The sequence below is a fragment of the Crinia signifera genome, chromosome 2 (genome assembly GCF_055691185.1).
Source record: "Crinia signifera chromosome 2, ASM5569118v1, whole genome shotgun sequence".
Classification (NCBI taxonomy): Eukaryota; Metazoa; Chordata; class Amphibia; order Anura; family Myobatrachidae; genus Crinia; species Crinia signifera.
The window spans coordinates 392,689,656-392,716,675 of record NC_139218.1 but is presented as its reverse complement, the minus strand read 5'-3'; the positions used below and the strand labels follow the sequence as shown (position 1 = coordinate 392,716,675).

General features: G+C 42.8%; 1 protein-coding gene across 10 annotated transcripts in view; it reads left to right on the top strand.

The window, feature by feature from the left end:
- Positions 1-27,020, top strand: part of LOC146058238 (uncharacterized) — a 232,965-nt gene that overhangs the window by 19,176 nt on the left and 186,769 nt on the right. For 2 of the 10 annotated variants that reach the window (XM_083170411.1, XM_083170409.1), the window contains exon 12: positions 16,706-16,780. The exons of 7 other annotated variants lie outside the window; for them this stretch is intronic. In XM_083170411.1, the coding sequence (XP_083026537.1) occupies positions 16,706-16,780 (75 nt within the window). Of the gene's footprint in view, positions 1-16,705; positions 16,781-20,603; positions 24,301-27,020 lie in introns of those variants that run through there. One more of the 10 variants, XM_083170412.1, reaches the window with a different exon arrangement.

Here is a 27,020-nt window from a genome sequence, read left to right as displayed (position 1 = left end):
GGGATCAAAGCAACCTGGGAGACCCGGGTTCAAGACCAACTCAGAGCATCCCGCGCACAGCCCACACAAATATGTCTAATTATTTTCATATTTTTATATTTTTATTTCACTTATAATCAGCGGAACATATTTATTCTATATTTGCAGTAATGGTCTCTTATAGGTAACAAATCAGATCATTTTATTTATTCATTCATTCGTATGTGGAACATCAAGTATTCCCAGAGATTTACGATTTTAATTTAATCTATAACGATCATTTAAGAAGTATCATGATAATCATCGATAGTGGTAAAGAACCAGCAAGGAGGAGAGAACTATATAACCATATGTGATTAGAGGACCAGAGTTTTGTTGTGATTGTGTTGAATATTTTCTCTGCTCTATTGGGCAGCACAGGTAATCTCAATGGCAAGTTTTATTAGTACAAGTGAGAGAAATTCCAGGAGAGATAAACTGTTTAATGACCCTGCTAATGATTTACTAGCTAATGATGTCATCAACCCTCTAGATATGAAACAATTGTTTAATAGGTTGGAATTATTACTTAAAACTGAAACAAGACACTGGCTAGATAAAATGCTTTTGACCAAATATCAAAAAGAGAAAATTATCCCAAGAGGGCTAAGGATATTTAAATCCTGCTCATTTAAAGAGGATAAAGAGCTTACTGAAGCATGGAATGGTACTTTAGACAGTTGTTCGTTTTCATTGATTGAAATCTTGATTTCTTATAGAGACAAAAAGGTAAAGGAAATGGCTAAAGAAATTGAGCACATACAAGAACTCTTAAAACCTTATGAAGTAAGGGAGGATTTTAGAGATTATGATTACAGACTTACTCAGAAAATCAATGAATATGAAAAAACATTGATATCAAGTAAAAATAACAAACTGTACAGAGACAGTAATGATTATAAAACCAATCAAGTAAGAACTTACAATAGAAGAAATAGAGATTATTCAGAAAATAGAGGTAGGAATTCCCAGAGATATAACAGATCACAAATAAAAGTGTGGCAAAATGATAGGAATCCGAACTTCACACCAGTAGAACAAAAACAGAGAAGGAGACCATACATTAATAAGAACCAATCAAATCAAGAGACTAGAAGAACAGACCCACCCAACCATGCACCTTTCTACCCCCCCAGAGAGGAGAGATCTATAGATACACGAGAAGGTGCTAGACCTAAGACACAGCTGATAAGAGAATCAATGAAATCAACTTCTCCCAGTTTTTTAGAGAGAGATTTATATCCGATCTGGAAAACGCAGAATCGGTTCAGTGTATTACAACAACCATCACCAAAAAGAAAAGACAGAGAGGATGTAGAGGAGGATATAAGGCAAGATCCAAAAAACATAAGAAAAGATTAAGAAATACAGGAGTGTATAATCTTTCCGACAGAATGCTGACAGAGAGTGAGAAATCGGTTATTTCAAAGGGACTCAATTTTGCCCCGACAAAAGGCCCTGACCTATTCGATCTCTTCATTGAATTAAATCGTTATACAAGAGATATGTGTAGGCAAAAATACTTCCAAAGCAAACATCTAAAACAAAATGAGATTAATGGAGCCCCTATTGTACTGGACCAACATGATTTACTTGCAGTCCATATATTACAGGATTTAGAAAAAGAGGGTGGTACCCTAATGGATGATCCCGTCCCGATTTACAATCTAGATAATGAAAATAAAAATAAAAATAAAACCCTAATAAAGAAAAAATCCGAGTTTTATCCCATTCAATATAAAAGCGGCTGCATAGAGGCATTCTACTCACTTACTCTTGATGATTTTTCTTCTATGTGTTCAAGTAATAAGAATTCAAAATCACAAAAAAGACATGATAACTTGCATATTAACGAAAGAAGGGCCCTAAAAAATCTACAAAAAGACCAGTCCATTATAATTAAAGGGGCTGATAAGGGTGGAGGAACAGTCATTCAAAATAAAACAGACTATGTGAAAGAGGCCTATCGGCAATTAGATAATCCTAAATTTTATGAAAAACTTTCAAAAGATCCTACAAATGAATATTGCTGTCGCCTAAAGGAATTTCTGCTCAAGGGGATTGATGATGGCGCAATAACCAAAAAAGAATTCTCTTTTTTATATAATGCACACCCTATTATCCCCACATACTATCACTTGCCAAAAATACACAAATCACTTTCTTCACCTCCTGGTCGCCCAATAATTTCTGGTGTTGGGTCTCTCACAACTTCACTTTCTGCCTTTGTTGATACTTTTTTACAGTCACATGTACGGTCACTCAGGTCCTACATCAAAGATACCACCCATTTTTTGACTAACATTCAAAGGTGTAATTGGCAGGAGAACTATCTGTTTCTAACCTGTGACGTAGAGTCCCTTTATACCAACATCCCGCATGATCAAGGGATCAGGGCTCTAGAAAAATTCTTGTTAGATGATGTGGACCTGAGTGACAGTAGGAGAAAATTTATTCTGGATTCGGTTGCATTTATTCTTTCTCACAACTACTTCACTTTTGATGGTGTTTTCTTTCTGCAGATTCTGGGTACTGCTATGGGCACCAAGTTCGCCCCGAGCTTTGCCAACCTCTATATGGGACTGTTTGAGGAGCAGTACATTTGGGGGGGGCCGTTCGGGGCGAGCTTGGTGTCCTATGGCAGATACATAGACGACATGTTTTTTGTTTGGCAGGGTGAACAATTAGAAGCATTAAAATTTATTGAACACTTGAATCACAACACTTTTGGTTTAAAATTCACTTACACTATTAATTATGAGCACATTACTTTTTTGGATATTGCTCTTCATATTGATGATAATAATAAAATCGTGACCTCTACTTACATAAAAGAAGTTGACTGTAGTAGGTATTTAGACTACAGGAGTTGCCATCATCGCCCCTGGGTGAACAATATACCTAAAAGTCAGCTGTTAAGGATCAAAAGAAACTGTTCCGACCCCCTGTCCTTTGAACAACAAGCTGATAGTCTAATCCTATCCTTTTTAGATCAGGGATATCCGTTTGAGGTCCTAAATTCTGCTTTAGAAGAAGTCAAAAAAGTTGACAGGGAATCTCTTTTATCAGCTCTCCCTAACAAAACCAAAAATGTCCCGGACACTGCTGATGACAATAGCCATGTCTTTAACTATAAACCACTCTTTGTATCTAAATACAACTCTCACTCTCTTGAGGTGAAGAAAATCATAAATAAAAATTATAAAATTCTAAAAACCGATAGACACCTTGCATCAATTCTGGATGACAAACCGAAAATAGTGTTTAAAAAGAACCTCAATCTCAAAAATGCACTAGCCCCTAGTCATTTTAAACAAACAACTGGGTCCTCTAAAAATGCCATACAAACTATAGGCTGCCATAAATGCGGCCGGACGAAGTGCATAACATGTACATTTTTGATAGATAAAAGTAAACAGTTTGTTTCTTTTTCCAATCAGTCCATTCATAAAATAAATAGTTTTTTGAACTGTAATTCTACATATGTGATCTATTTGATCACATGTGTCTGTGGTCTACAATATGTGGGCCGGACCACACGCTCCTTAAATATACGGTTCCTTGAACACCGAAGAAATGTACTCAATCAAGTAAAAACTCATAGCATATCCAGACATGTTAAAGAAAAACACCAAGGCAATGTAGAGGTTCTCAAGGTCCAGGCGATTGAAGGGGTTCCAATCTCAAGAAGAGGGGGTGACCGATTCTCCACTCTCTGCAAACGAGAAGCGTTTTGGATTTTTTCTTTAGGCTCCCTTACTCCCTTGGGACTTAATGAGTCCATTGAACTTAACAATTTAGGGAATTAGGTTTATATATGTACATGTGCACTGTTTTTTAAGACATGGAAAGACAATTCATGTTTCTCCCCTATTATCTGGAGGAGAAAATGTATCTCCCTGCCCTATAGTCCTTCGTCTTTGGTTTCTTGGAATTGTTTAAGAATTGAATATAGAAGTATGAAGCTGGCTGTGTCATCGTCCTCTCTCTCCCCCTCTTATATATGCATAGATAAATTGGTGGTCTAATTAGATTCACCATACTTATACTGTCAAACAAGTGTCTGGTTTATATGTGTATAATTATATGAAAATGTTCTGCAAAGATAAATTAGACTGTAACTGATTAAACGATATAAAAATATTGTACTTTTATGTGTAGGTTCAGTGTTAGTGTGGGGTTATCCTTGTCTACAATATTATTCCTCATTTCACTTTATTAAATGTATTATATTATTGTATATGTTATATGAGATATATGGTTATATAGTTCTCTCCTCCTTGCTGGTTCTTTACCACTATCGATGATTATCATGATACTTCTTAAATGATCGTTATAGATTAAATTAAAATCGTAAATCTCTGGGAATACTTGATGTTCCACATACGAATGAATGAATAAATAAAATGATCTGATTTGTTACCTATAAGAGACCATTACTGCAAATATAGAATAAATATGTTCCGCTGATTATAAGTGAAATAAAAATATAAAAATATGAAAATAATTAGACATATTTGTGTGGGCTGTGCGCGGGATGCTCTGAGTTGGTCTTGAACCCGGGTCTCCCAGGTTGCTTTGATCCCACTCTAGCTGCTGCGCCACAACAGACACACTATGTTTCTTATCAGTAACAAATATTTCAATGTGGTGATAATGAAGAAAAGTAAATAATGGAACAATTGTTCCTATTTGTGTATACATATGTATAAAACTTAGATTTATGCTGTCATTATTCCATGCTTGTAATCACTTTTCCCCCTTGGTTATTAACTAAGCTGTCTCTCTATATAAAATACAGCTATAAACTTGCCATTGAGATACCATAGAAGCAATATAGGATTGTCTTTTAATATATACACCTGTTGATTTAATTGCGAACACAACACAGGTGTTCCCTCTTGCAATTCTGCCGTTCTGATTGGTGAATAGCCTTTTAAATACCCACAAGGAAACTAAGAGAGTATCTTCTGAGGAAACCGTCAGATTAGTACGACGGAGAAACTAGTCAAGAGCTCTCCCTGCCTGTGATGCCCTTGTCCTTGCCTGCCTGTATCTCACTGCGCCAAAGGAACCCTCTTTAAAGTGACAGAGACTGCAAAGACTGCAAGACACACATATGCTACAAAGCGGAGCACGGCACAAGCTGCCAATCACCTGCTGGAAACTGAGGTAGCTATACCCTCTAACTGCCGCAACATCCATTTCCCTGCAGCGTCCGTCATCCGGCGGTCGGCTCCCTGACACAGCGAGCAGGTCTCCATGCTGTGGTCAGGTTGAGGAACTATACGGCATATAAATCCAGGAAGGTAACTGTGAAAGTGCGTGTTTGCCTGTCTCCACACTACCTGTACTGACAGTGTATAAACCAAAGGCTAAAAGTGAGAATAATACAGGTGCCTCCATATTTCAACCATAATACTGACTACTGATATCTATGTGTATGCCAGAATTACGGTCCAATTGACCCTCAAAACATCTGGTTATATCTGGACTTGCTATTTAAACAATATCAATTAAAAACATTTGAACTCTGTGGATATGATCATCTGAAATAACACCATTAACCTGGCTATTGAAATCCACATTATCAGTTTTCTCTGGAAAATAAATATTGGCAGAAATTGGCAAAGGGACACAGTCATTTTTTATATATTTTTATGTTTATTAAATTATCTGTGGGTTTAATGTACAATGTATTTTTTTATTAAATATAATATCTGTGTTTAAGGAAGCTTAAATAAAATAGTATTTTTATACAGTGATATTTTTCAGTGTCTCTTGCGCTCTCTCTATATATAGATATATACTTGTTTATTTGGTTTAACTTTATTAAGGATTACAGAGAGCCTTAATTGAGAGCAGCAAGTCACACTTCTTGACAAACTACACCAGTTGATTGCTAAATTCAAACTAGCTGTGCGCCCGATCATTTGGCCTCTTTTTCTACCCCCCTCAAGTTTGTTCCTGGTACCGTGTGTCTAAACTTATCACACGTGCCCCAGAGACTTCTGGGGAGGGTGATTAGAGGACCAGAGTTTTGTTGTGATTGTGTTGCAGATGGTAATTGGCAGTCTCGGAATGGTACTGAGCGCGGCGTCCCGCTAACTCAGATGTAATTTGAACAGATCTTCAGGTACCCCTTTAGATGTTAAGGTTGTATTGGTTTTCGGAGGAGCTGTGGATGGTGCATGTAGGTAAGCCAGGTGAGCTAGTGCACCCACCGATGTTTGCTGTGCGTGTGTGGAGACACAACGCACAGCACCTCGGTCCTTTGGTGACTGCCTGTTTCAAGGATGTGGACCGCGCCGCCTGAGTCACCTTCGGTCACTCGTGCGCCGCGTACCAACCTCCTTGCCTGGGAGTCCTCCTGCCTCTCGTCACACTGGACTACCTCCTACTTACCCGTCCTCACAGTCCGGCTGTCTTAGCTTCCGCTCCGTCTCAGTTCTGCTTGCAGCTTGTCTGTTTGCTGCAGCAGCGCGGGAAATTGCGGGATGGTTTGATGTTTTCCTCTCTGGTGTGGAACAGTCCAAATGTCTAATGGATATCACTCCAACGCGTTTCAGCCTTATTGGCCTTCTTCTAGGGAGATAATTGTATGTCTAAAGTTGCAGTTTTTATCTGTCCCTCTGTTCAGACAAACTGTCTGTCATTGGTTCATTTCCGTATGTTCTCATTGGTTCATTTCCTTGTTTTGCATGTGTATGTCAATTCGCACCTTGATTTATCAGTAAAGTGTGTTTTTTCAATTTCAACAACGGACTGTTATTATGACCACACACACACTTTAATACTTAGGCAGAGCGCAGCACTACAAAACCCAAATATCTATGTACAAGCAAAGGATTAGTCACCCTTGAAGTGCAGCTGCTAGCCGAACACGATTCAGTGCGCTGATTACAAACCTTTTTCCTACTGTATTACCGTTGACTATTTATCAGCAGCAAGAATCTACATGGGATTATCTGACATCAGGTTAAACAGGGTAGATAGGGCAAATGCAGCATTTCTCCCGCTACTCGAGGAACAACAACCCCATAATGTCAACACCTTTTGTGACACATTTCTAAAACTAGAAAAGTTGGTAAACAAAGAATCACGACTCTGGTGGGAAGTACAAACATTGAAACTATACGAACAGAACCAAATTGTACCAAAAGGACTGATTATCAAGAAACTACCGACACATAGCACAGAAGATGACTTATTTATGAACAAATGGAATAAGACACTTAAACAATGCTCATTAGAACTCATAAAATTACTGATTGAGACCAATAGCGACAGACTGGAAAGTGTAGAGCTAGAGATCAACCAACTTGAAACAGAACTTGAACCGTACAAAGACCAACCAGAATTTATTACATTGACAGAACTTACAAAAAATAGGTTATTACAAGGAGAAAATAAACTTATCGAGATTAAAAAGAAAAAGATATTAAGAGACAAGTTTGGTATCAAACCAAATACCAACCACACACAAAAAAACAAATCTACTCCAATCTTTAAAAATAAATCAACAAAGACAAAGATCAAAACGCCCATCTACAAGAAATTGAACCTCACTTACCAACAATACATGACGAGAATACACACTAAACAACCATCCAATATACATAAAGACAACGACACCACACAAGAGAGTATAGACTTAACCGTGTCCGAACAATCCTTTTCGGTTCACGAGGTAGAAGAGGACGACAGAGCTGAACAGCATAACAATTACGACCATATAGCCAGACTCTCACTTGGTAAGGGGTGGGAAAAAAGTCTACTCACAGAGATTAACAGTATACAAGACACCATAGAAGATTTGGACACTAGTACCCCAGACAAAACACAGACAGAGGACCAACACATTGAACCATGTGCTTCCCAAACACAAATTCTTTTTTTAGGCAAACAAACCCCTCTGGAAGGGAACAAAAAGAAACCACCAAGACAGGAAAGAAAAAAACGAACAAAACCAGAAGGGGGTGCAGGGGGGGAGAGAACAACAACAAGAACGACTATAAAAAAGATAAGAAAGACGAGACAACAGAAATAGGAAAAGGGATATTCAATTTAAGCAATTGTACCCTCACACAACAAGAATTGAAAATCCTAGACAAGGGGCTCAAATTTGCCCCTACACATAAATTAGACAAATTTCAGACATATTTAGATCTGCATAATTTCACCAGAAAATTGACCCTTAAAAAGTTTTTTTCAAACACCACCCCTGTAGCAGTAAGAAATGAGGAAACACAAGGCACCTACAAACACACAGATTTAAAACCAGCATCTAATTTCTACCCCAGCTACATGAAAGGACCCCAAATAGATGCTTTTGTTAAAATGGTAGAACGTGACATCGAAAACATCAAGCACAAACCAACACAGAGAAACATCACTAAAAAAGAGGAACAAGCACTAAAATATTTACAAGACAACAAAGCAATAATCATAAAATCAGCAGATAAAGGGGGGGGGATAGTAATCTTGAATAAAGAAGACTATCTAAAGGAGGCACATAGGATACTAGATGACACAACCACCTATACCAAATTAAAGGGAGATCCAACACTAAAATTCAAACAAGAACTGGACAAACACATAAAAACAGGGAGCGATAAGGGAATCCTCAACCCACAGGAACTTAAATTCATTCAAACTCAAAACCCCGTAATACCCGTTTTTTATTATTTACCAAAAGTTCATAAAAATCTAACATCACCCCCCGGCAGACCAATAATATCAGGTATCAATTCATTAACTTCAAATCTATCACAATATCTGGACACCTTCCTACAGCCATACGTACAACAACAGCGATCATATATCTGAGACACAACACACATTCTAAAAATACTACAAGACACCTCATGGGGAGACAATTTTTGGTTAGCAACATCAGATGTGAGTTCATTGTATAGTGTAATAAATCACGACCAGGGTGTCAACAGCATTTCATACCATTTAACAAAAGACCAAACAATCCCACAAGACCAAATTGAATTTATTTTGCACAGTATCAATTTCATTTTAAAACACAATTATGTCTGGTTCGAGAACAATTTTTATCTGCAGACAACTGGCACAGCTATGGGCACGAGATTCGCCCCGGGGTACGCAAACCTCTTTATGAGCTGGTGGGAGGACCGGCACATATGGGGTGCGGACGGCCCGGGGGAGAATCTCGTGCTCTGGAATAGATTCATAGATGACGCCATATTCATTTGGAGAGGGGACGAATTATCATTACAAAATTTTCTGACATCCATGAATAACAACCACAACAACCTAGTTTTCACCACGCAGTACAGTAAGACCAATGTACAATTTCTAGATCTGAACATCTTTATAGAAAATAATCAAATTCATACCAACACATTTAGGAAACTGGTCGATGTTAACAGTTTCATAAGGTCAAGTAGCTGGCACCACCCGAGATGGCTACAATCAATACCAAAGAGCCAATTTATAAGAGTAAAACGTAACTGCTCGAAACATGAAGACTTTATAGAACAAAGTAGAATAATGGCAGACCAATTCAGAGAGAAAGACTACAAAGAGAAAGACTTACAGCTAGCAATACAAGAAGTAGAAACTATAGACAGAAAGGACCTTCTAAGCTACAAAAAAAAGAAATCAGACACATACCAAGAGACATTATTTATCACACAATATTCTAAGGAATCCAAAATACTACAAAAAAGCCTTAGGAAACACTGGCCCTTACTATTGGAAGACGAAACACTATCTGACATTTTGCCTAAACAACCTAGAGTGGTATTCAGGAAAGCCCCAGACATCAGGAGTAAACTTGTCACCAACCACATTCCCCCCAAGACTAAAACACAGACAACAATAGGCACCAGCCAACCCAGTAAAGGCTTCTTCCACTGCGGGACATGTGTAGGATGTACCAACCAACAAATAAAATCAACCAAACCAATTACTGAATTTAAATCATCCATCACACAAGAGACATTCATAATCAAGAACAGGATCACATGCAACAGTAAGGGGGTAATCTATCTTATGGAATGTGGGTGCCACAAACAATACGTAGGCAGAACGACAAGGACACTCAAAACCAGAATAGCAGAACATGTACGTAACATAAAGAAAAAACATGAAGAACATAATCTCTCTAAACATTTCTGTGACCACCACAATGGGGACCCTAGCACTTTGAGGTTTATAGGCATTCAAGAAGTGAAACAAAACTGGAGAGGGGGCGACTTCACACTTAAAATTAACAAGTTAGAGCTAAAATGGATGTATACACTAAAAACCTTGAAACCCAGAGGCTTAAATCTAGATAATGAGGTAAAAGCAATAGTGGGTAAGAAATGATTAAGATGTTGCAGCAATGCATAATTAGAACATAATCCAACATTCGTTAAAACATTACTTATAAAACCATTTTAAATGCTAGAACTGTTAGGATTATGAATACAAAGCAAAAGTTTTCATTTAATTGCCACCAGAATGTGAAGACAGCCTGCCACGGCAATCTACACACTGTTTAACTAATCAACTGATTAGCAACAGACTTGAACATGTCAATCATGATTGACACATGACTCAACCAATCATGCACAAACAAGGAAATGAACCAATGAGAACATACGGAAATGAACCAATGACAGACAGTTTGTCTGAACAGAGGGACAGATAAAAACTGCAACTTTAGACATACAATTATCTCCCTAGAAGAAGGCCAATAAGGCTGAAACGCGTTGGAGTGATATCCATTAGACATTTGGACTGTTCCACACCAGAGAGGAAAACATCAAACCATCCCGCAATTTCCCGCGCTGCTGCAGCAAACAGACAAGCTGCAAGCAGAACTGAGACGGAGCGGAAGCTAAGACAGCCGGACTGTGAGGACGGGTAAGTAGGAGGTAGTCCAGTGTGACGAGAGGCAGGAGGACTCCCAGGCAAGGAGGTTGGTACGCGGCGCACGAGTGACCGAAGGTGACTCAGGCGGCGCGGTCCACATCCTTGAAACAGGCAGTCACCAAAGGACCGAGGTGCTGTGCGTTGTGTCTCCACACACGCACAGCAAACATCGGTGGGTGCACTAGCTCACCTGGCTTACCTACATGCACCATCCACAGCTCCTCCGAAAACCAATACAACCTTAACATCTAAAGGGGTACCTGAAGATCTGTTCAAATTACATCTGAGTTAGCGGGACGCCGCGCTCAGTACCATTCCGAGACTGCCAATTACCATCTGCAACTCACCTTCCCCCGTTGCTATTAACAACCTAAGGTTTTGTCTCATCTCTGACGTGAAATTTACATTTCGAAGCAACAGCTCCGCAAGAGCGTACACACTGCCCAACCAGGACAGATCACCAATCTGACTCCTTGGGAGTTTGTGCACATATCGGCAACTGTTGCTCATTTAAACTATTTTCCACTTGTGCTGCAACATTACTTGCAGACCATGTATGCATTTAAGTTTATGTTTTGACTTTCATTTATATTTTATCTTTAAATTTTGCATGTGTATGTCAATTCGCACCTTGATTTATCAGTAAAGTGTGTTTTTTCAATTTCAACAACGGACTGTTATTATGACCACACACACACTTTAATACTTAGGCAGAGCGCAGCACTACAAAACCCAAATATCTATGTACAAGCAAAGGATTAGTCACCCTTGAAGTGCAGCTGCTAGCCGAACACGATTCAGTGCGCTGATTACAAACCTTTTTCCTATTAGAATTGGGAGCTTTAGCTTGCAATTCTCCATCTTTAAGCTGTGTACATTTATCTGTCCAATCTATCTGATGGAAAAAACTGATGTATGTGCGTATGACAATCAGCCATTAGCTCCCAGCACTGGAAAATGGACCAGAATGATTGGTTAAAGCCAATTGATATAACAAATGTACCTAATTTGTCTGCTTTCCAGTGTGTGGGTGCAAATGTTCGATGGTTCCATAAATATCCAGAATTTTGCTTCTAATCAGACAGATTGGACCGATAAATCTTTAGGTGGTGCACCCAGCTCTAGGATGCCTACACATGCATAGATTTTATGTCCAATCCGGGCCACATCGTTTAACAAGCCTACACATGGAACGATATGGGCAAATCCTGCACGCTCGTTAGTTCAACTTTCTGCATGCTAAAGGCATTACCCACGGGTACCCGCATTGGATGAATTGCGTCCACACCTCAAAGGTAAGTTTAGATAGGACTGGACACACCCGTAGGACTGAACTCGGCCTTTGTACATCTCCATGGCAAGAAGTGTCCCCCAGATGAAAATAAATTCAAACTGTATAATAGACGGTTGGTGGTGAGCAGATTATGTACTGCTAAAATGTTAGCTCGTTAAGTTCTGACACCTCAAGTTATTAATAACCACCCTGTGAAATGTGTCCCAACAGATGAAGTCTGGGAAAGAGATATAACTTGCTATATTAGCAAAGAGAGACTCTGGGTGAGATTTAATAGGATGAGAGATTCAGAAAATTAGAGATTTGGGAAGAAATCTCCAGTTTTTTTTTAAAGCGGCAATCATTTACACTGCAGAACCAGTTTGATTTTGCAGTGTAAATGATTGCCGCTTTAAAAAAAAAATTGGAGATTTCTTCCCAAATCTCTCATTTTCTGAATCTCTCATCCTATTAAATCTCACCCTCTATATTTATTTCATGGCTCTCTGTCTACAATTTGTAGGGTCTTACAATGCAGAGACACAATTTGCGTCAATGCATTGTGAGACCCTTCAAGCCATAGTCTCCTGGCCATCTTTGCCACAGATCATTCCTTCAGTGTCTTCTGTCCCCTTCTGTACGCCCGGAGGTATGGAGAGTATTCTAAACTGCTTTGTAAATTTACGCCATGGCCTCTAAGATCATTCCGGTCACTATTTTAGAATCAATTTTACGTATTGATCATATATTCCCATTTTATTGTGTATTACACATTACCATTCACCCAGTGAGTTGTATGTATCAAAACCAAAGGCGAACTCTTTAGGGGGGGGCCTCATCTGTATAACAGGTGGAGATATTTTGTGGATTCTGTGAAATCGTTATCTTGTTCCTCAGATAATCGTTAGTTTGTAAGGGACGGTGCAACTGCAGAGCCCATAGTGCAACTCCCAACTTCACAGGATTCACTACTGAAGAAAGTCATTAATTTCATTCATTTTGGTCCTTCTGAACGATATTGCTTGAAATATCGGCCAGTGTGATTGATGCACGCTGTTATGGGTTGGACTGTAGCTAGATCATTCGTTGTCCTCTAGATTGTTTGTCTAGGACACTGGAACGTTCAAGGGAAGTTGTTCAGCCATAACATTCACTGAGCACACGGTCTGGTGTGCATTTTAAGTGTCTGATTCACATTGGCTCGGTAAGCAACAAACATTGCTGCTTTGCCGAGCGCTTAAACGCAGCCCGCCAGGCGAGCAAATGCCGCCCCCTCGAGCCGAACAAATGTTCTCAGCACTGATGCATCCATTTGCATGCGGCTGTATAGGCTTAGGCACGCCTACATTCGCGTGGGGACTTCCAGTGGTTTATCGACGCACCCACTATATTTGCTGAGTGTCCCCATGCTCCAGCCTCCCGTCTGCCCACTACACGCCTTCTCTCTGCATTGCTGAGTGCGAGCGCCATGGCAACTGGGATAGTCGCTGAAGGCATTCGCACTGTGGCCCTGCTCTTGAGTATATTCGCCTATGCGAAGAGCCCCAACATCGGTCCCCAAGTCAACGATGATCAGGCCCTCTTGTTAACTGCAGCAATTCAACAAGACCAAGAATTGTCAGTAAGACTGCCTCCGAACATCCATATACACCAGGGGAGGAAGCATGTGAGAGGGGCAAACTGGCTGCGGCCAACACGTATGTCCGGATATTTCTAATTAATATCAAACCAATGGACAATAAGTGAAGTTTACAGAAATAAGAATGCAATAACCGATTTTACAGATCACTATACAACACAAACAATATATATTGAAAAGGGGGAAACAGATTTAAATACAATCAGCCACAGTACAGCTACACAAACAGAGAAAAGAACAGTTACCGTCTCTCAACACGCTGGCGCAACTCGGTCCGAGTATCCTGTATTCAATCCAGAGTACAGTCCAAGAATAGAAGATAGAATGAGAAAGTTCTTAGCTTTGCTCAACAAGATATAGTGTCCAAACAAAAGACAATAAAGTTCTCCATTGGCCAAGAGGTCCGGTTTCGCTTCTGCTTGATTGGTACAGTAGAATGCACATCTGTGTCTTTGTCCAAGGCTTCGTCATAGGTCTAGAAGTCAAGCTGTACAACCTGTTTTATCCAGATCTCCCAACTATACCGTCCTCGGTATAAATATGTATTTGGTCCATAACTTTTGACTGGTACATGTTACGCACTTTAAACAAGAACCGGAGCGCTGCGCATGAGAGACGGAACACACAGCTGCGAAATATGTCCAGGGAAGATTGTGTAGTGGATTTAAACCATATATCTAATTATCTGTGTAAGTGTGGGATATGGGTTTATGTGTATTAATTTGGGTGTGCATGTGAATCGCATAATTCCACCTGGTTCCTATACTCTATTTCCGTAACTCTGCAAACCAAAATGGCGGCCATACCAATCTACTGTGGTGTAGATGCAACTCGACTTCGACATCAAATGATAATAATTACTACTACACACAGACACCGGCCCCTTCTATCTCTGCACACGTGTGTCTATGTGTAACACTGGCTGCGGGTAACACGTATGTCTGGATATTCCTCCTCTCATATATGATAGTAATTACTACACACAGACACCGGCCCCTTCTGTCTCTGCACACGTGTGTCTATGTGTAACACTGGCTGCGGGTAACACGTATGTCCAGATATTCCTCCTGTCACATATGATAGTAATTACTACTACACACAGACACCGGCCCCTTCTGTCTCTGCACACGTGTGTCTATGTGTAACACTGGCTGTGGGTAACACGTATGTCCGGATATTCCTCCTGTCACATATGATAGTAATTACTACTACACACAGACACCGGCCCCTTCTGTCTCTGCACACGTGTGTCTATGTGTAACACTGGCTGCGGGTAACACGTATGTCCGGATATTCCTCCTGTCACATATGATAGTAGTTACTACTACACACAGACACCGGCCCCTTCTGTCTCTGCACACGTGTGTCTATGTGTAACACTGGCTGCGGGTAACACGTATGTCCGGATATTCCTCCTGTCACATATGATAGTAATTACTACTACACACAGACACCGGCCCCTTCTGTCTCTGCACACGTGTGTCTGTGTAACACTGGCTGCGGGTAACACGTATGTCTGGATATTTCTCCCGTCACATATGATAGTAATTACTACTACTACACGCAGACACCGGCCCCTTCTGTCTTGTCACACGTGTGTCTATGTGTAACACTGGCTGGGGGTAACACGTATGTCCGGATATTCCTCCTGTCACATATGATAGTAATTACTACTACACACAGACACCGGCCCCTTCTGTCTCTGCACACGTGTGTCTAGGTGTATCACTGGCTGCGGGTAACACGTATGTCTGGATATTCCTCCTGTCACATATGATAGTAATTACTACTACACACAGACACCGGCACCTTCTGTCTCTGCACACGTGTCTGTAACACTGGCTGCGGGTAACACGTATGTCCGGATATTCCTCCTGTCACATATGATAGTAATTACTACTACACACAGATACCGGCCCCTTCTGTCTCTGCACATGTGTGTCTATGTGTAACACGTATGTCTGGATATTCCTCCTGTCACATATGATAGTAATTACAACTACACACAGACACCGGCCCCTTCTGTCTCTGCACATGTGTGTCTATGTGTAACACTGGCTGTGGGTAACACGTCTGTCCGGATATTCCTCCTGTCACATATGATAGTTATTACTACTACACACAGACACCGGTCCCTTCTGTCTCTGCACACGTGTGTCTATGTGTAACACTGGCTGTGGGTAACACGTATGTCCGGATATTCCTCCTGTCACATATGATAGTAATTATTAATACACACAGACACCGGCCCCTTCTGTCTCTGCACACGTGTGTCTATGTGTAACACTGGCTGTGGGTAACACGTATGTCCGGATATCCCTCCTGTCACATATGATAGTAATTACTACTACACACAGACACCGGCCCCTTCTGTCTCTGCACACGTGTCTGTAACACTGGCTGCGGGTAACACGTATGTCCGGATATTCCTCCTGTCACATATAATAGTAATTACTACTACACACAGACACCGGCCCCTTCTGTCTCTGCACACATGTGTCTATGTGTAACACTGGCTGCGGGTAACACGTATGTCCGGATATTCCTCCTGTCACATATGATAGTAATTACTACTACACACAGACACCGGCCCCTTCTGTCTCTGCACACGTGTATCTGTGTAACACTGGCTGCGGGTAACACGTATGTCCGGATATTCCTCCTGTCACATATGATAGTAATTACTACTACACACAGACACCGGCCCCTTCTGTCTCTGCACGTGTGTGTCTATGTGTAACACTGGCTGCGGGTAACACGTATGTCCGGATATTCCTCCTGTCACATATAATAGTAATTACTACTACACACAGACACCGGACCCTTCTGTCTCTGCACACGTGTGTCTATGTGTAACACTGGCTGCTTATTGTCATACACAGGAGCTGAGGCCGGTGTAGAGCTGGATGCTGGTGACCATCGGGAGCTGCAGGAATTCCTCCCAGAATCCAGTGCAGGTCAGTGCTGCTCGCTCTCCTATAATGTGACTTATACCAGACTGCCCTATATCACATTGCTGGACAGAACGGGAGGCCATAGACCGTGTCCGGCGGCTGTTCTGGGTGTGAGCCGGTTCTATGGCTGCTCTGTAATATGTTGGGGGAATAGATGTTTGAGGGTTCGGCTGCTCCTCTGGTCACATATAATGATGAGAGGTTGTTGTTCCGGCTGTAGGGGGCAGTATGTGAGGAGCAGGGACAGATACACTGATGGCTTCAGGTGACCTCACAGCAGGGTCTGATGGAGACAGAATGCTGGCGGGGTCCTGTATTGGCACATTTACCTTCCTACATACTCTGCAATGCATAGTGCGAGATCACACGTCATATGTAACTACTGGAATTCTGGCTTCATGCACAAGGTGTAGGAAGGTCATCATGACTCCCGGCTAAGCCACCTGGATGTTCTGCCGAAGACTACAGCTCCCAGCAGAGAAGTGGTGGTCTCAGACTGGTGGTCTCCATCACTGTCTTTTTCTGCAGATTTGGTCTCTCCCCTTGGCCGGTTCAGAGCTATGATTACTTTATTGCACAGTATGGGCTGTATGTCAGTGCTGAGATAATGCTGATACTCTGTTCTATCTGCTGGCCAACCAGGACACAGGCATTGGATGGGAAGGTGCTGCAAGCCGTGGTGTCTCTGTAAGATGTTAGTCTCCTGGTGGGCTCTGGGAGTCTGAGCCATCCTGGGGAGGGTCCGAGAACTGCGGTTCATTTACTAAGATGGGAGATCTGTTTAACATTGGATGTTGCTGTGGGCAACCAATGAGATTCCATCTATTATCGTCAAAGCTCTTGGTGGCTGCTCTCCCGGCAATGCCGTTACTGGTGCATCTGTGTTTGCCCGATAGATTGTATTATTGTGTTGTCTTCTGCGCCCCCCTTAGCAACTACTACGTGACCCATATTGGTATTTGTGTTGCCCATGGATACGACATATGTCGGCTTACTTTCTATTTAACATTGTTTTCACTGCAGAAACCACTGTACCGTGCTCAGGTGTGAAAGCTGTGATGGAAGCTAGCTGGGGATATGTTATGTCTATGTATATATACCACTTGGTACATTCTGTATGTGTAGAACTATTACAGTACCTGCGCGATCAGCACCTCCTCTCTCCGGGGGGATGTACAACAGGCATCTGAGAGTTTTACATCTTCCGCTCTGTAGCTTTCAACCGACATCTGATCCCTTCAGCAGTCTGTGATGCACATACTGTACATGGTTCCGCCTAGGGTCACCCAGACTCTTCCATCCCCCACTCATTGCAGAGAGTACAGCTGGCCATACATCTACAGATTGATCGTCAGATCTGGCTGATTGGAACAAAAACCTGGTAATATACGGGTGACCGTTTGGCAGTTTTCCAGCATTTCAAAGCAAACGGTCAACTCATTATGCTTCAAAATGCTGGAAAACTGACAAACTGTCATTCGTATATTACCAGGTTTTTGTTCCAACCAGCCAGATCAGACAATAAATCAGTAGCCAGCTTAAGTCCGTTAATCCATTTCCACACACTAATTACTTGATCTAACGCCACAAATGTCAGTGATGTATACAGGTCCTGTGTCCATGTTGGATTGGGGAGCTGCCAGGTCAGTCACTTTGTCACTGCAAAACTAAATATCCTCAGCAATGGAGCCAGATAATGGTGATATACAGGTGGTGCCCTGGGGTTATAGCAAACCCACCTGCTGACCAACCAGGGCACAGGCATTAGATGGCAATGTTCTGCAGGAAGTGGTCTCTCTGTAAGATGTTTACTGTTCATTTCCTTGTGGGCTTTGCCCTGGGTAGGGAGCGGCGAGGCGGGCCTGTCTGCGGGGAGGGAGCGGAGAGGCGGGCCTGTCTGCGGGGAGGGAGCGGAGAGGCGGGCCTGTCTGCGGGCAGGGAGCGGAGAGGCGGGCCTGTCTGCGGGGAGGGAGCGGAGAGGCGGGCCTGTCTGCTGGGAGGGAGCGGAGAGGCGGGCCCGTCTGCGGGGAGGGAGCGGAGAGGCGGGCCCGTCTGCGGGGAGGGAGCGGAGAGGCGGGCCTGTCTGCGGGGAGGGAGCGGAGAGGCGGGCCTGTCTGCGGGGAGGGAGCGGAGAGGCGGGCCTGTCTGCGGGGAGGGAGCGGAGAGGCGGGCCTGTCTGCGGGGAGGGAGCGGAGAGGCGGGGAGGGAGCGGAGAGGCGGGCCTGTCTGCGGGGAGGGTCCGGGAGCGGAGAGGCAGACAGATTGCATTATTGTGTTCTGTGCGCCCTTTAGCAGCTACTACATGACCCATATTGGTATTTCTGTTGCCCATGGATACGACATATGTTGGCTTACTTTCTATTTAACATTGTTTTCACTGCAGAAACCACTGTACCGTGCTCTGGTGTGAAAGCTGTGATGGAGCCTAGCAGGGGATATGTTATGTCTATGTATATATACCACTTGGTGCGCTCTGTATGTGTAGAACTATTACAGTACCTGCGCTATCAGCACCTCCTCTCTCCGGGGGGATGTACAACAGGCATCTGAGAGATTTACATCTTCTGCTCTGTAGCTTTCAGCCAACATCCGATCCGTTCAGCCGCCTTTGACGCACAAAATATCCTCAGCAACGGGCCAGATTATGGGGGTGTACATGGGGGGTGCCCTGGGGTTATACAGGAGGAAGAGACACTTGTATCATGTGTTATAATAATTCTCACATTTATATCCCTCTGTTTCTGGGGGTTTAAGGTTTATGTGTACTCTCTACATGCAGTGACTTCTCTGTTATTGGGATCCTGTCATCCCCAGCTGTGTCCTGTGCCTGTGATTCTATCTGCACCATCGCTATTCCTGCAGGGACGTGTGATGTGTTAATCCTCCAGTACCTCGTACCTCTCTGGCCAGGCCTAATGTAGAATAGATTACCCCAATTTTCCAGGGCAACTTGTGTAGCCGGTAGTTCTAGACTTGTGGATATGAAACTTCCCATTTCCCCCAGGCCACCATAACCCGACGCTGCGTCATACCACCGCCGTTACTGTGAGTAACCGGGTAACGCTGTTACATATCCCAGTGCCGGGGCTGAGCAGACAAAGCCTGAGGTGTTAGTGTAATCTAGGCAGGTGTATGATGGGATTGCATGGAACAATGTAACATGGACATTCCCCTCTATCTGTCCGTGGAATACATACAGGTGACAGGCGGTGGGGGTGGGTGTCCCGGCGGTCAGAATACGGATGCTGGAATCCTCCCTGACCTTCCTTTCCTAGAGCCCATCCCTACGGATTGTTGAATTCACGGCCATTTTCACAGATCTACTGACTTTCTGACACTTTAAATTCAGTCGGATCAGATGAAAACCCAGAGTTCCGACTGCCGGGACATTCTGACAGTCGGAATCCCATATTGAATCCCCCGCCCCCCCTATGGCAGGGATGAAAAACTTTTGGCACTGTTGAACTACGCATCCCAGCATGCCCTGCAACAGTTTTAGCATAGCCAAGAAGAAAAACTGTAGCAGGGCATGCTGGGATGTGTAGTTTAACAGCAGGTGGGGTGCCGAAGGTTCCCTATGTCTGCTCTAGTGTATAATGAGATGGCGGCTTCCATTGTAAAACTAGATTATGAGCGTATCGTTTACTCTGAAACACGCACTAAATCCTATCCCAATGCAATGTGGAAGGGCAGGTACATCTTTTAGGGAACAAACCCATAGGTTGCTGGAGGTGTACATATATATAGGCATGTATAATTTATGGCAAATGATGGCGCGACCCATCCTATGATGTAGGGTTTATCTCAGTACTTTTGTCCCCAACAGGTCCGCACGCCTCCTCACACTATCCTGAGATGACGCATCAGTGCTCGGAGTGTCAGCAATGTTTCCCTAATCATTCAGCCCTCGTCACCCATCAACAAACGCATAGCGCCAGTAATCTGTATATATGCTCCGTCTGCGGAGTGAGTGTCGGCTCAGTATCGGCTCTTACCGCCCACCAGCGATGTCACCCAGAGGACAAGAACAGTGGAAAATCCTATCATTACACTCGTCCCCGGAAGACTCCAACCGGGGACAGATCATTTTCATGCCCGGAATGTGGGAAATGTTTTACCAGACGGTATGGCCTTATTACGCACCAGCGGATTCACTCTGGCGAGAAGCCGTTTCGGTGCACAGAATGTGGAAGGCGTTTCGCCCAGAGTTCCAATCTGGTCAAGCATCAGCTCGTTCACACCACGGAGCAGACATTTTCATGCTTGACGTGTGGGAAAAGATATCAAAGGCGTTTTCAGCTTATTGCGCACCAGAGGACTCACACTGGCGAGAAGCCGTTTCAGTGCACGGAGTGAGGGAGGAGTTTTACCCAGAAATCCAAGCGTGTGAAGCATCAGCGCCCCCACACCGAGGAGAGGCCGTTCGTGTGTTCCCGGTGCGGCCGCTGCTTTTCCCAGAATTCCGACTGTGCTCATTTAAGAGCTCGCCTTTTGCTCATTTCAATGTTAAATTTTTGCTCCTAAAATAATCTTAACATATGAGAGTGAGAGGATGTCACCATTTATCTCATGTTATTCTTTCAATGACATTAATCCTTTGGATCTAGAATGGAGGTGTTCCAAAAGTGCAGAGGGCAGGTAAAAAAGGACCCGTTCTGAGAATGAGGCCCAATCACCACCATTGTCATGGTGGTAGAAAAAATGAAGCTGGGTAGGGGGTTGAGACGGCTATTCTTGTAATGCGCTAGGTGGCGGTCTCTGGTGTAAGTAGCAAGCAATGTAATGCAGAGGTGGAGGAATAGCCTTGGTTTTCCATATACTAATCTGATACAGGTCATGTGTACAAACAGGAGTCAGGTGTAAATGTATAATCCTTACGCCGTGGAGGAAACTCCTGTAACAGCAGAAAACTAATCTCTGACATGTGACTGTGTAATTAAAGGCCCAGCAGTTTTGCTGTGTGAGTTGCTTCCCAGTGTGTATGGCAGGGGTTCCCAATCTTTTTGAATCACGGCACCAGAATTTTTTTCGTGGCGCCCCTAGGCTAAAGGTTTATCATTAAGAAAGTAAGAAACACATATTAAGTTAAATAAATTGTGTCCTTAGGATCAGGTATGTGGTAATGAACAGGATTCACTACTGTCTGTCCCCAATTTGACTATTATATTGGACATAAATAACTTGAACTGGTCCTGGACCACCAACCCAAGGCACCCCTGCAAGTCTCCCAAGGCACACCAGGGTGCCATGCCACACAGTTTGGGAACCACTGGTGTCTGGGGCAGCGGTTAGCTCGAATTACGTGCTCACACATCATCACAGGCCGCCGCAACGGGTTGGACGACTTCCAATAGTGTCCTGCTATGGAAAGCCGGCCAACCCAGAGAAAATCGGTTGACCGGGCAAAAATTGTGTATGGACCTTTACCCCACAGCCCATTGCTTATATTAGTAAGTGATAAGTTACTAATATGAGTGAGACTCTTGCTGGGTTCTAAACCGCTTTTTCAGTTGGTCTCAGAATGTGCTGGGCAGATCTACTCTACCAATGTCTCACCGCTGATTGCTACTTATTATATAATGTGTCCGTGTTATGTGTCTCTTTAGGATATAGATTGAATATTGTTGCCTGTTAGGCCAAGTGTGCTGAATAATGCTGCCCATACACTAGGGCGATATTGCATACAATGCTTCGATTTTGACTGCATCTGTGCGATAAATCTAAAGGATTTTATGCACATCTAATGTGTCGCCCACGCGATGCGTGGACCCGCCCGTTGAATGATGCGTAGTTAGATCTTATGTTCTGCAGTTGAATGATGCGTAGTTAGATCTTATGTTCTGCAGTTGAATGATGCGTAGTTAGATCTTATGTTCTGCAATTGCGTGGGCAGTCGCGTGTGGCTTTTAACCACATGCGTTTGGCGTGAGGAGGGCCGGTGGTGGGCTGCGGTGTAGTGGAGCGCTGTGCAGGAGGGCTGCTGGTGTAGTGGAGCGCTGTGCAGGAGAGCTGCCCTGCGGCAGTAGTCAGTGGCAGAAATTGATAAAACATTTCAAAACACTGGGCGGCCCTCTGATTGGCTGAGACCTCTCTCTCTCAGCCAATCAGAGGGCCACACAGTTTTTGGAAATGTTTTATCAATTTCTGCCGCCCGTGCTGGCTACTGCCACATGCCAGCCCTCTTGCCGCCCGGGCATGCCACATCAGGTGCTGGGGGAAAAAAAGCACGTGGGCACCATAAGATGCAATGGGACATTGTATCCGATCACACAAGTGTATGGGCTACTTAACTCTGAATAAATGTTGTTGTTTTAAAACATTTGGTTTGTTGATTTCGGACAGTGTTCCATCATTTTTTTTTCTTTATTTGGGTCACTTTATCTCTGATGATCGATGAGAAACTGTGTATGTACTGTCCTGATATATGCTAAAATGATTGGAGCACCTTCCTCCGGATAGATTGTGTACACCTTTTGGGGTTCATGCTCTGTTTTATTGATGGAATTGTGGAGAGGTTGTGGCATATTTCTGTTTTGAGCATTGCACTTTTTAGTATGAGATGTTGTTCAATAAAGTGTTAAATTCTTGACCCCTTCACAATTCAATAGAGGCTTTAACATCTAGACAACACCCTCTAATGCAGGCTTGTCCAACCCGCGGCCCTCCTGCTGTTGTGAAACTACACATCCCAGGATGCCTTACCATGGTATTGCTAATAGCTAGAGGGCCGCAGGTTGGACAAGCCTGCTCTTATGCGTCCTGTAAAAGGTTGAACTTGATGGACGAAAGTCTTATTTCAACCTAAACTACTGTTATTTCTACATGTCTATCCCACTGTAGTGCAACCCACCGGGTATTTTATAACTTACTGATAGGCGGGATTCTGGAGGTGGTCTCTCCGACATCGGAATCCCAACTGCCAGGATCCCGACAGGGTAGCAAGTACATCGAAGCCTCTTGTGGGCATGCTGCGGGCTCACCACCTATTCTGTGCTCCCTCTATGGGGGTCGCAGACCCCCATGAGGGGAAAAAAAAAAGCATGTGTTAAGTTGGGGATTCTGACTGTCGGGCCCCTGACAGTTGGGATTCCGATGTCAGAATCCCGACTGTTGGTGAGACGTTCGGCACCCGAACCCACCAGAGTTCTGTACTAGATCACATCTGTATGGCAGCACAAGCCGCTTTAGACCTATGTCGGAAGCAGCCTTTTAGTCCTATACTGCCACAAAATCCACCTTCATTCTACAGTGGAAATCCTGTATTCTTCCTCAGCCTCCTTTCTGAATAGTAAGTGGATAAGCCGGTCATGACTGTATATGATTGATGGCAAAGGGGCTCAATTTGTTGATTAACCTTTTGGGTCCAGCCCATTGCCGTTTAGTTTAAATGAAGCTAATACTCCCTGATGTTACTCTTTCTAGATGATCCTGATTTCTTTATTTCTCTATTGACCTGTATTTTGTTTGATTACATCTTATATTGGTTACGAATTGGTTTCCATCTGCGTCCTACCCTCATGCACCTTCCCCCCCCCCTCTTTATTTTTCTGTATCCCTCCTGGAAAATGTTTTTAATAAACGTTAATGATGGTAAAACAATAAATAAATCCTAAGCTTTCACTTGTACTTACTGTATGTATAGATCCGCATAATTTTATCACTCGACGAAGCGATCAATCCACTGTACAGAGGGTTTATCTTAGTACTTTTGTCCCCAACAGGTCCGCACGCCTCCTCACACTATCCTGAGATGACGCATCAGTGCTCGGAGTGTCAGCAATGTTTCCCTAATCATTCAGCCCTAGTCACCCATCAGCAAACACATAGCGACAGTAATCTGTATATATGCTCAGTCTGTGGGGTGCCTTTCAGCTCCAAGTTGGCTCTTACCGCCCACCATCGATGTCACACTGAGGACAGAATGTCTCATTTTTCCTATTCAGGGAAATCCTTTCATCAGCGGTCAGGGCTCCTGTCACATACTGGGATTCACACCGGAGAGAAGCCATTTTCATGCCAGGAGTGTGGGAAATGTTTTACCAGAAGATTTGCACTTACTACGCACCAGCGGATTCACTCTGGCGAGAAGCCGTTTCAGTGTACTGAGTGTGGCAAATGTTTTGTCCAGAAGTCCGACCTTGTGAAGCATCGGCGCACTCACACCGGGGAGAGGCCTTTTGCATGTTCTCAGTGCGGTCGCTGCTTTTCCCAAAGCTCGGATCTTGTTCGTCACCGGAGAATTCACACTAGGGAGAAATCTTTTGTGTTGTAGCTCATTGTTCTGCAGTTTTGTCCACACAGTCTTTTCGCGAAAGTAGTATGGTGATGCTATGCAATCTGCATTTTACACCATTCTAACAATGTGAGGCGGGGTGTTAGTTCTTCATATTCCACTGATGACCTTTCACTCGCACAGGACTGTTCTACATCATCCACATTTTGATTCTCCTCTTCTAGTTATCCCTAATAAATAAACTAGCTTTTTATGAAGTTGACTGTTACTTATTTTCTATTGTGATGGATGTTTGGGACACTGTTGCTGTAATTATAGAACAGGTAACGTTGTATATTCTACTGATGCTTGTTACTTGGTTTATAGATACATAATCAGACCACACATAAGTCCCATTAAGCAACGGTTACAGTATGTCATTTCTGCTGGTACTTCCAGCTATACTGAGAGCACCCGTACACCCCGCCGCCAGCCCCCAGGATTTTCATTGGCAGCTGTTGGCGCTTAATTAAATCTGCTCCTAAACGTAAGTTTTTGATTTTCCAGTATAAGATAAAATCATACATATCTTAATAGTATAAGATAAGGAAATATACGTATTACTGTGTTGTCAAAAGTGACATGGTAAATCGGTGTTACATTTACAGTACTGCAGTTATAATTGTAAGACCTATATGCGTTATGTTATGTCATAATGGGAAGCAAAAACATTGGTGACCACGGAACTTCTCTGATGTGAGCAGATATTAGAGATCCAAGACCTGGAGTGCATCGAGGAACGGGAACTTGGGGTTCTCATACATGACTCGGACTGAATATTACATTTTTACAAAAATACTCAATGATAAGTGATATTTTTAAAATTTCTAGTTTTACAAAGGATGGCTAATAGTTGCTCATTTATGCAGGGGGACAAGGATTTATCCAAACAGATTGATTAATGATCTTTTTAATTTTATTAGAACATACATTATATGGTGATGTAAATGGCAAATTAATAGACTTCTCTTGACCAAAAGAGTTAGGAGATTTAATATGCCTTTTTCCTTTTAAACCTAACAAGATCAAAAATGTCTCATCTGATCAGTTCCGTTTTAAACAGGCACTTCCCCCTTAGGAATAATATTTTCCCATTTTATAATAATGGCTACTAAAATAATGTGACCTTACATTTCACTTCTTGCTTCATTGCAAATTTGGTTACCTATGACAGCGGGCAATATCAAGGAAATGAATGTGGAAAAAGCTAGCAAACTTACGAATACCAAAATATTTCAAATAAAGATTCTAGATAATAAGTCAAGTTTTCCACCTCAAATTATAAAGAAATAGTCCATGTACTGCCCATATAGCACCAAGTTTGTCCCAAATGTGTGCTCTCAAATATATTGTTGTTCAAAAAAACTAGGGGACAATCTGGTGCCCATGACGGTACCATGCAATAGTAGGTAAAAATGGTGTATTAAACAAATTATGACAAAGTATGTAAAATCCTCATTAGAGCACAGGAAGTGGAAATTGGCTTCCATTCTCCATTTTTAGAGGATATTTGGCTTATAATGACTCTACAGGGCAAGTCCGTAATATGTTGCTGCCACTTCACAAAATCCAGAAGTTGTAGAAAGTGCTTAGTGTCCCTAATAAAATCAATCTCATAATGTTCCTACTTTGCTATTTTAGCAGGGTGCCGTGTACTGACCAATTTTAAATTCTAAAATGTGCCATGCCATTATGGCGGCACCCTGCAGAAACAGCCTGCCAGTGGCATGCTTGACCCACAGGCCGTAGTGTCCCACAGAGGGTAATGTTGGGGAAAAGTGATCACCGCTAAGTTGATAGATGCTGTGTGCGTGCCAATTTTGGGGCTACCCATCTTCTTGAGTGGCCACAGCCACGCCAAAAGACTCAGCAGAGCCCAAATAATGACCATGCACCTTGGTCATGGGTTCCACAGCACCTAGATGAGCAAAAAACAAGAACATAAGAATTGCAGTACAAGGCAAATTAGGA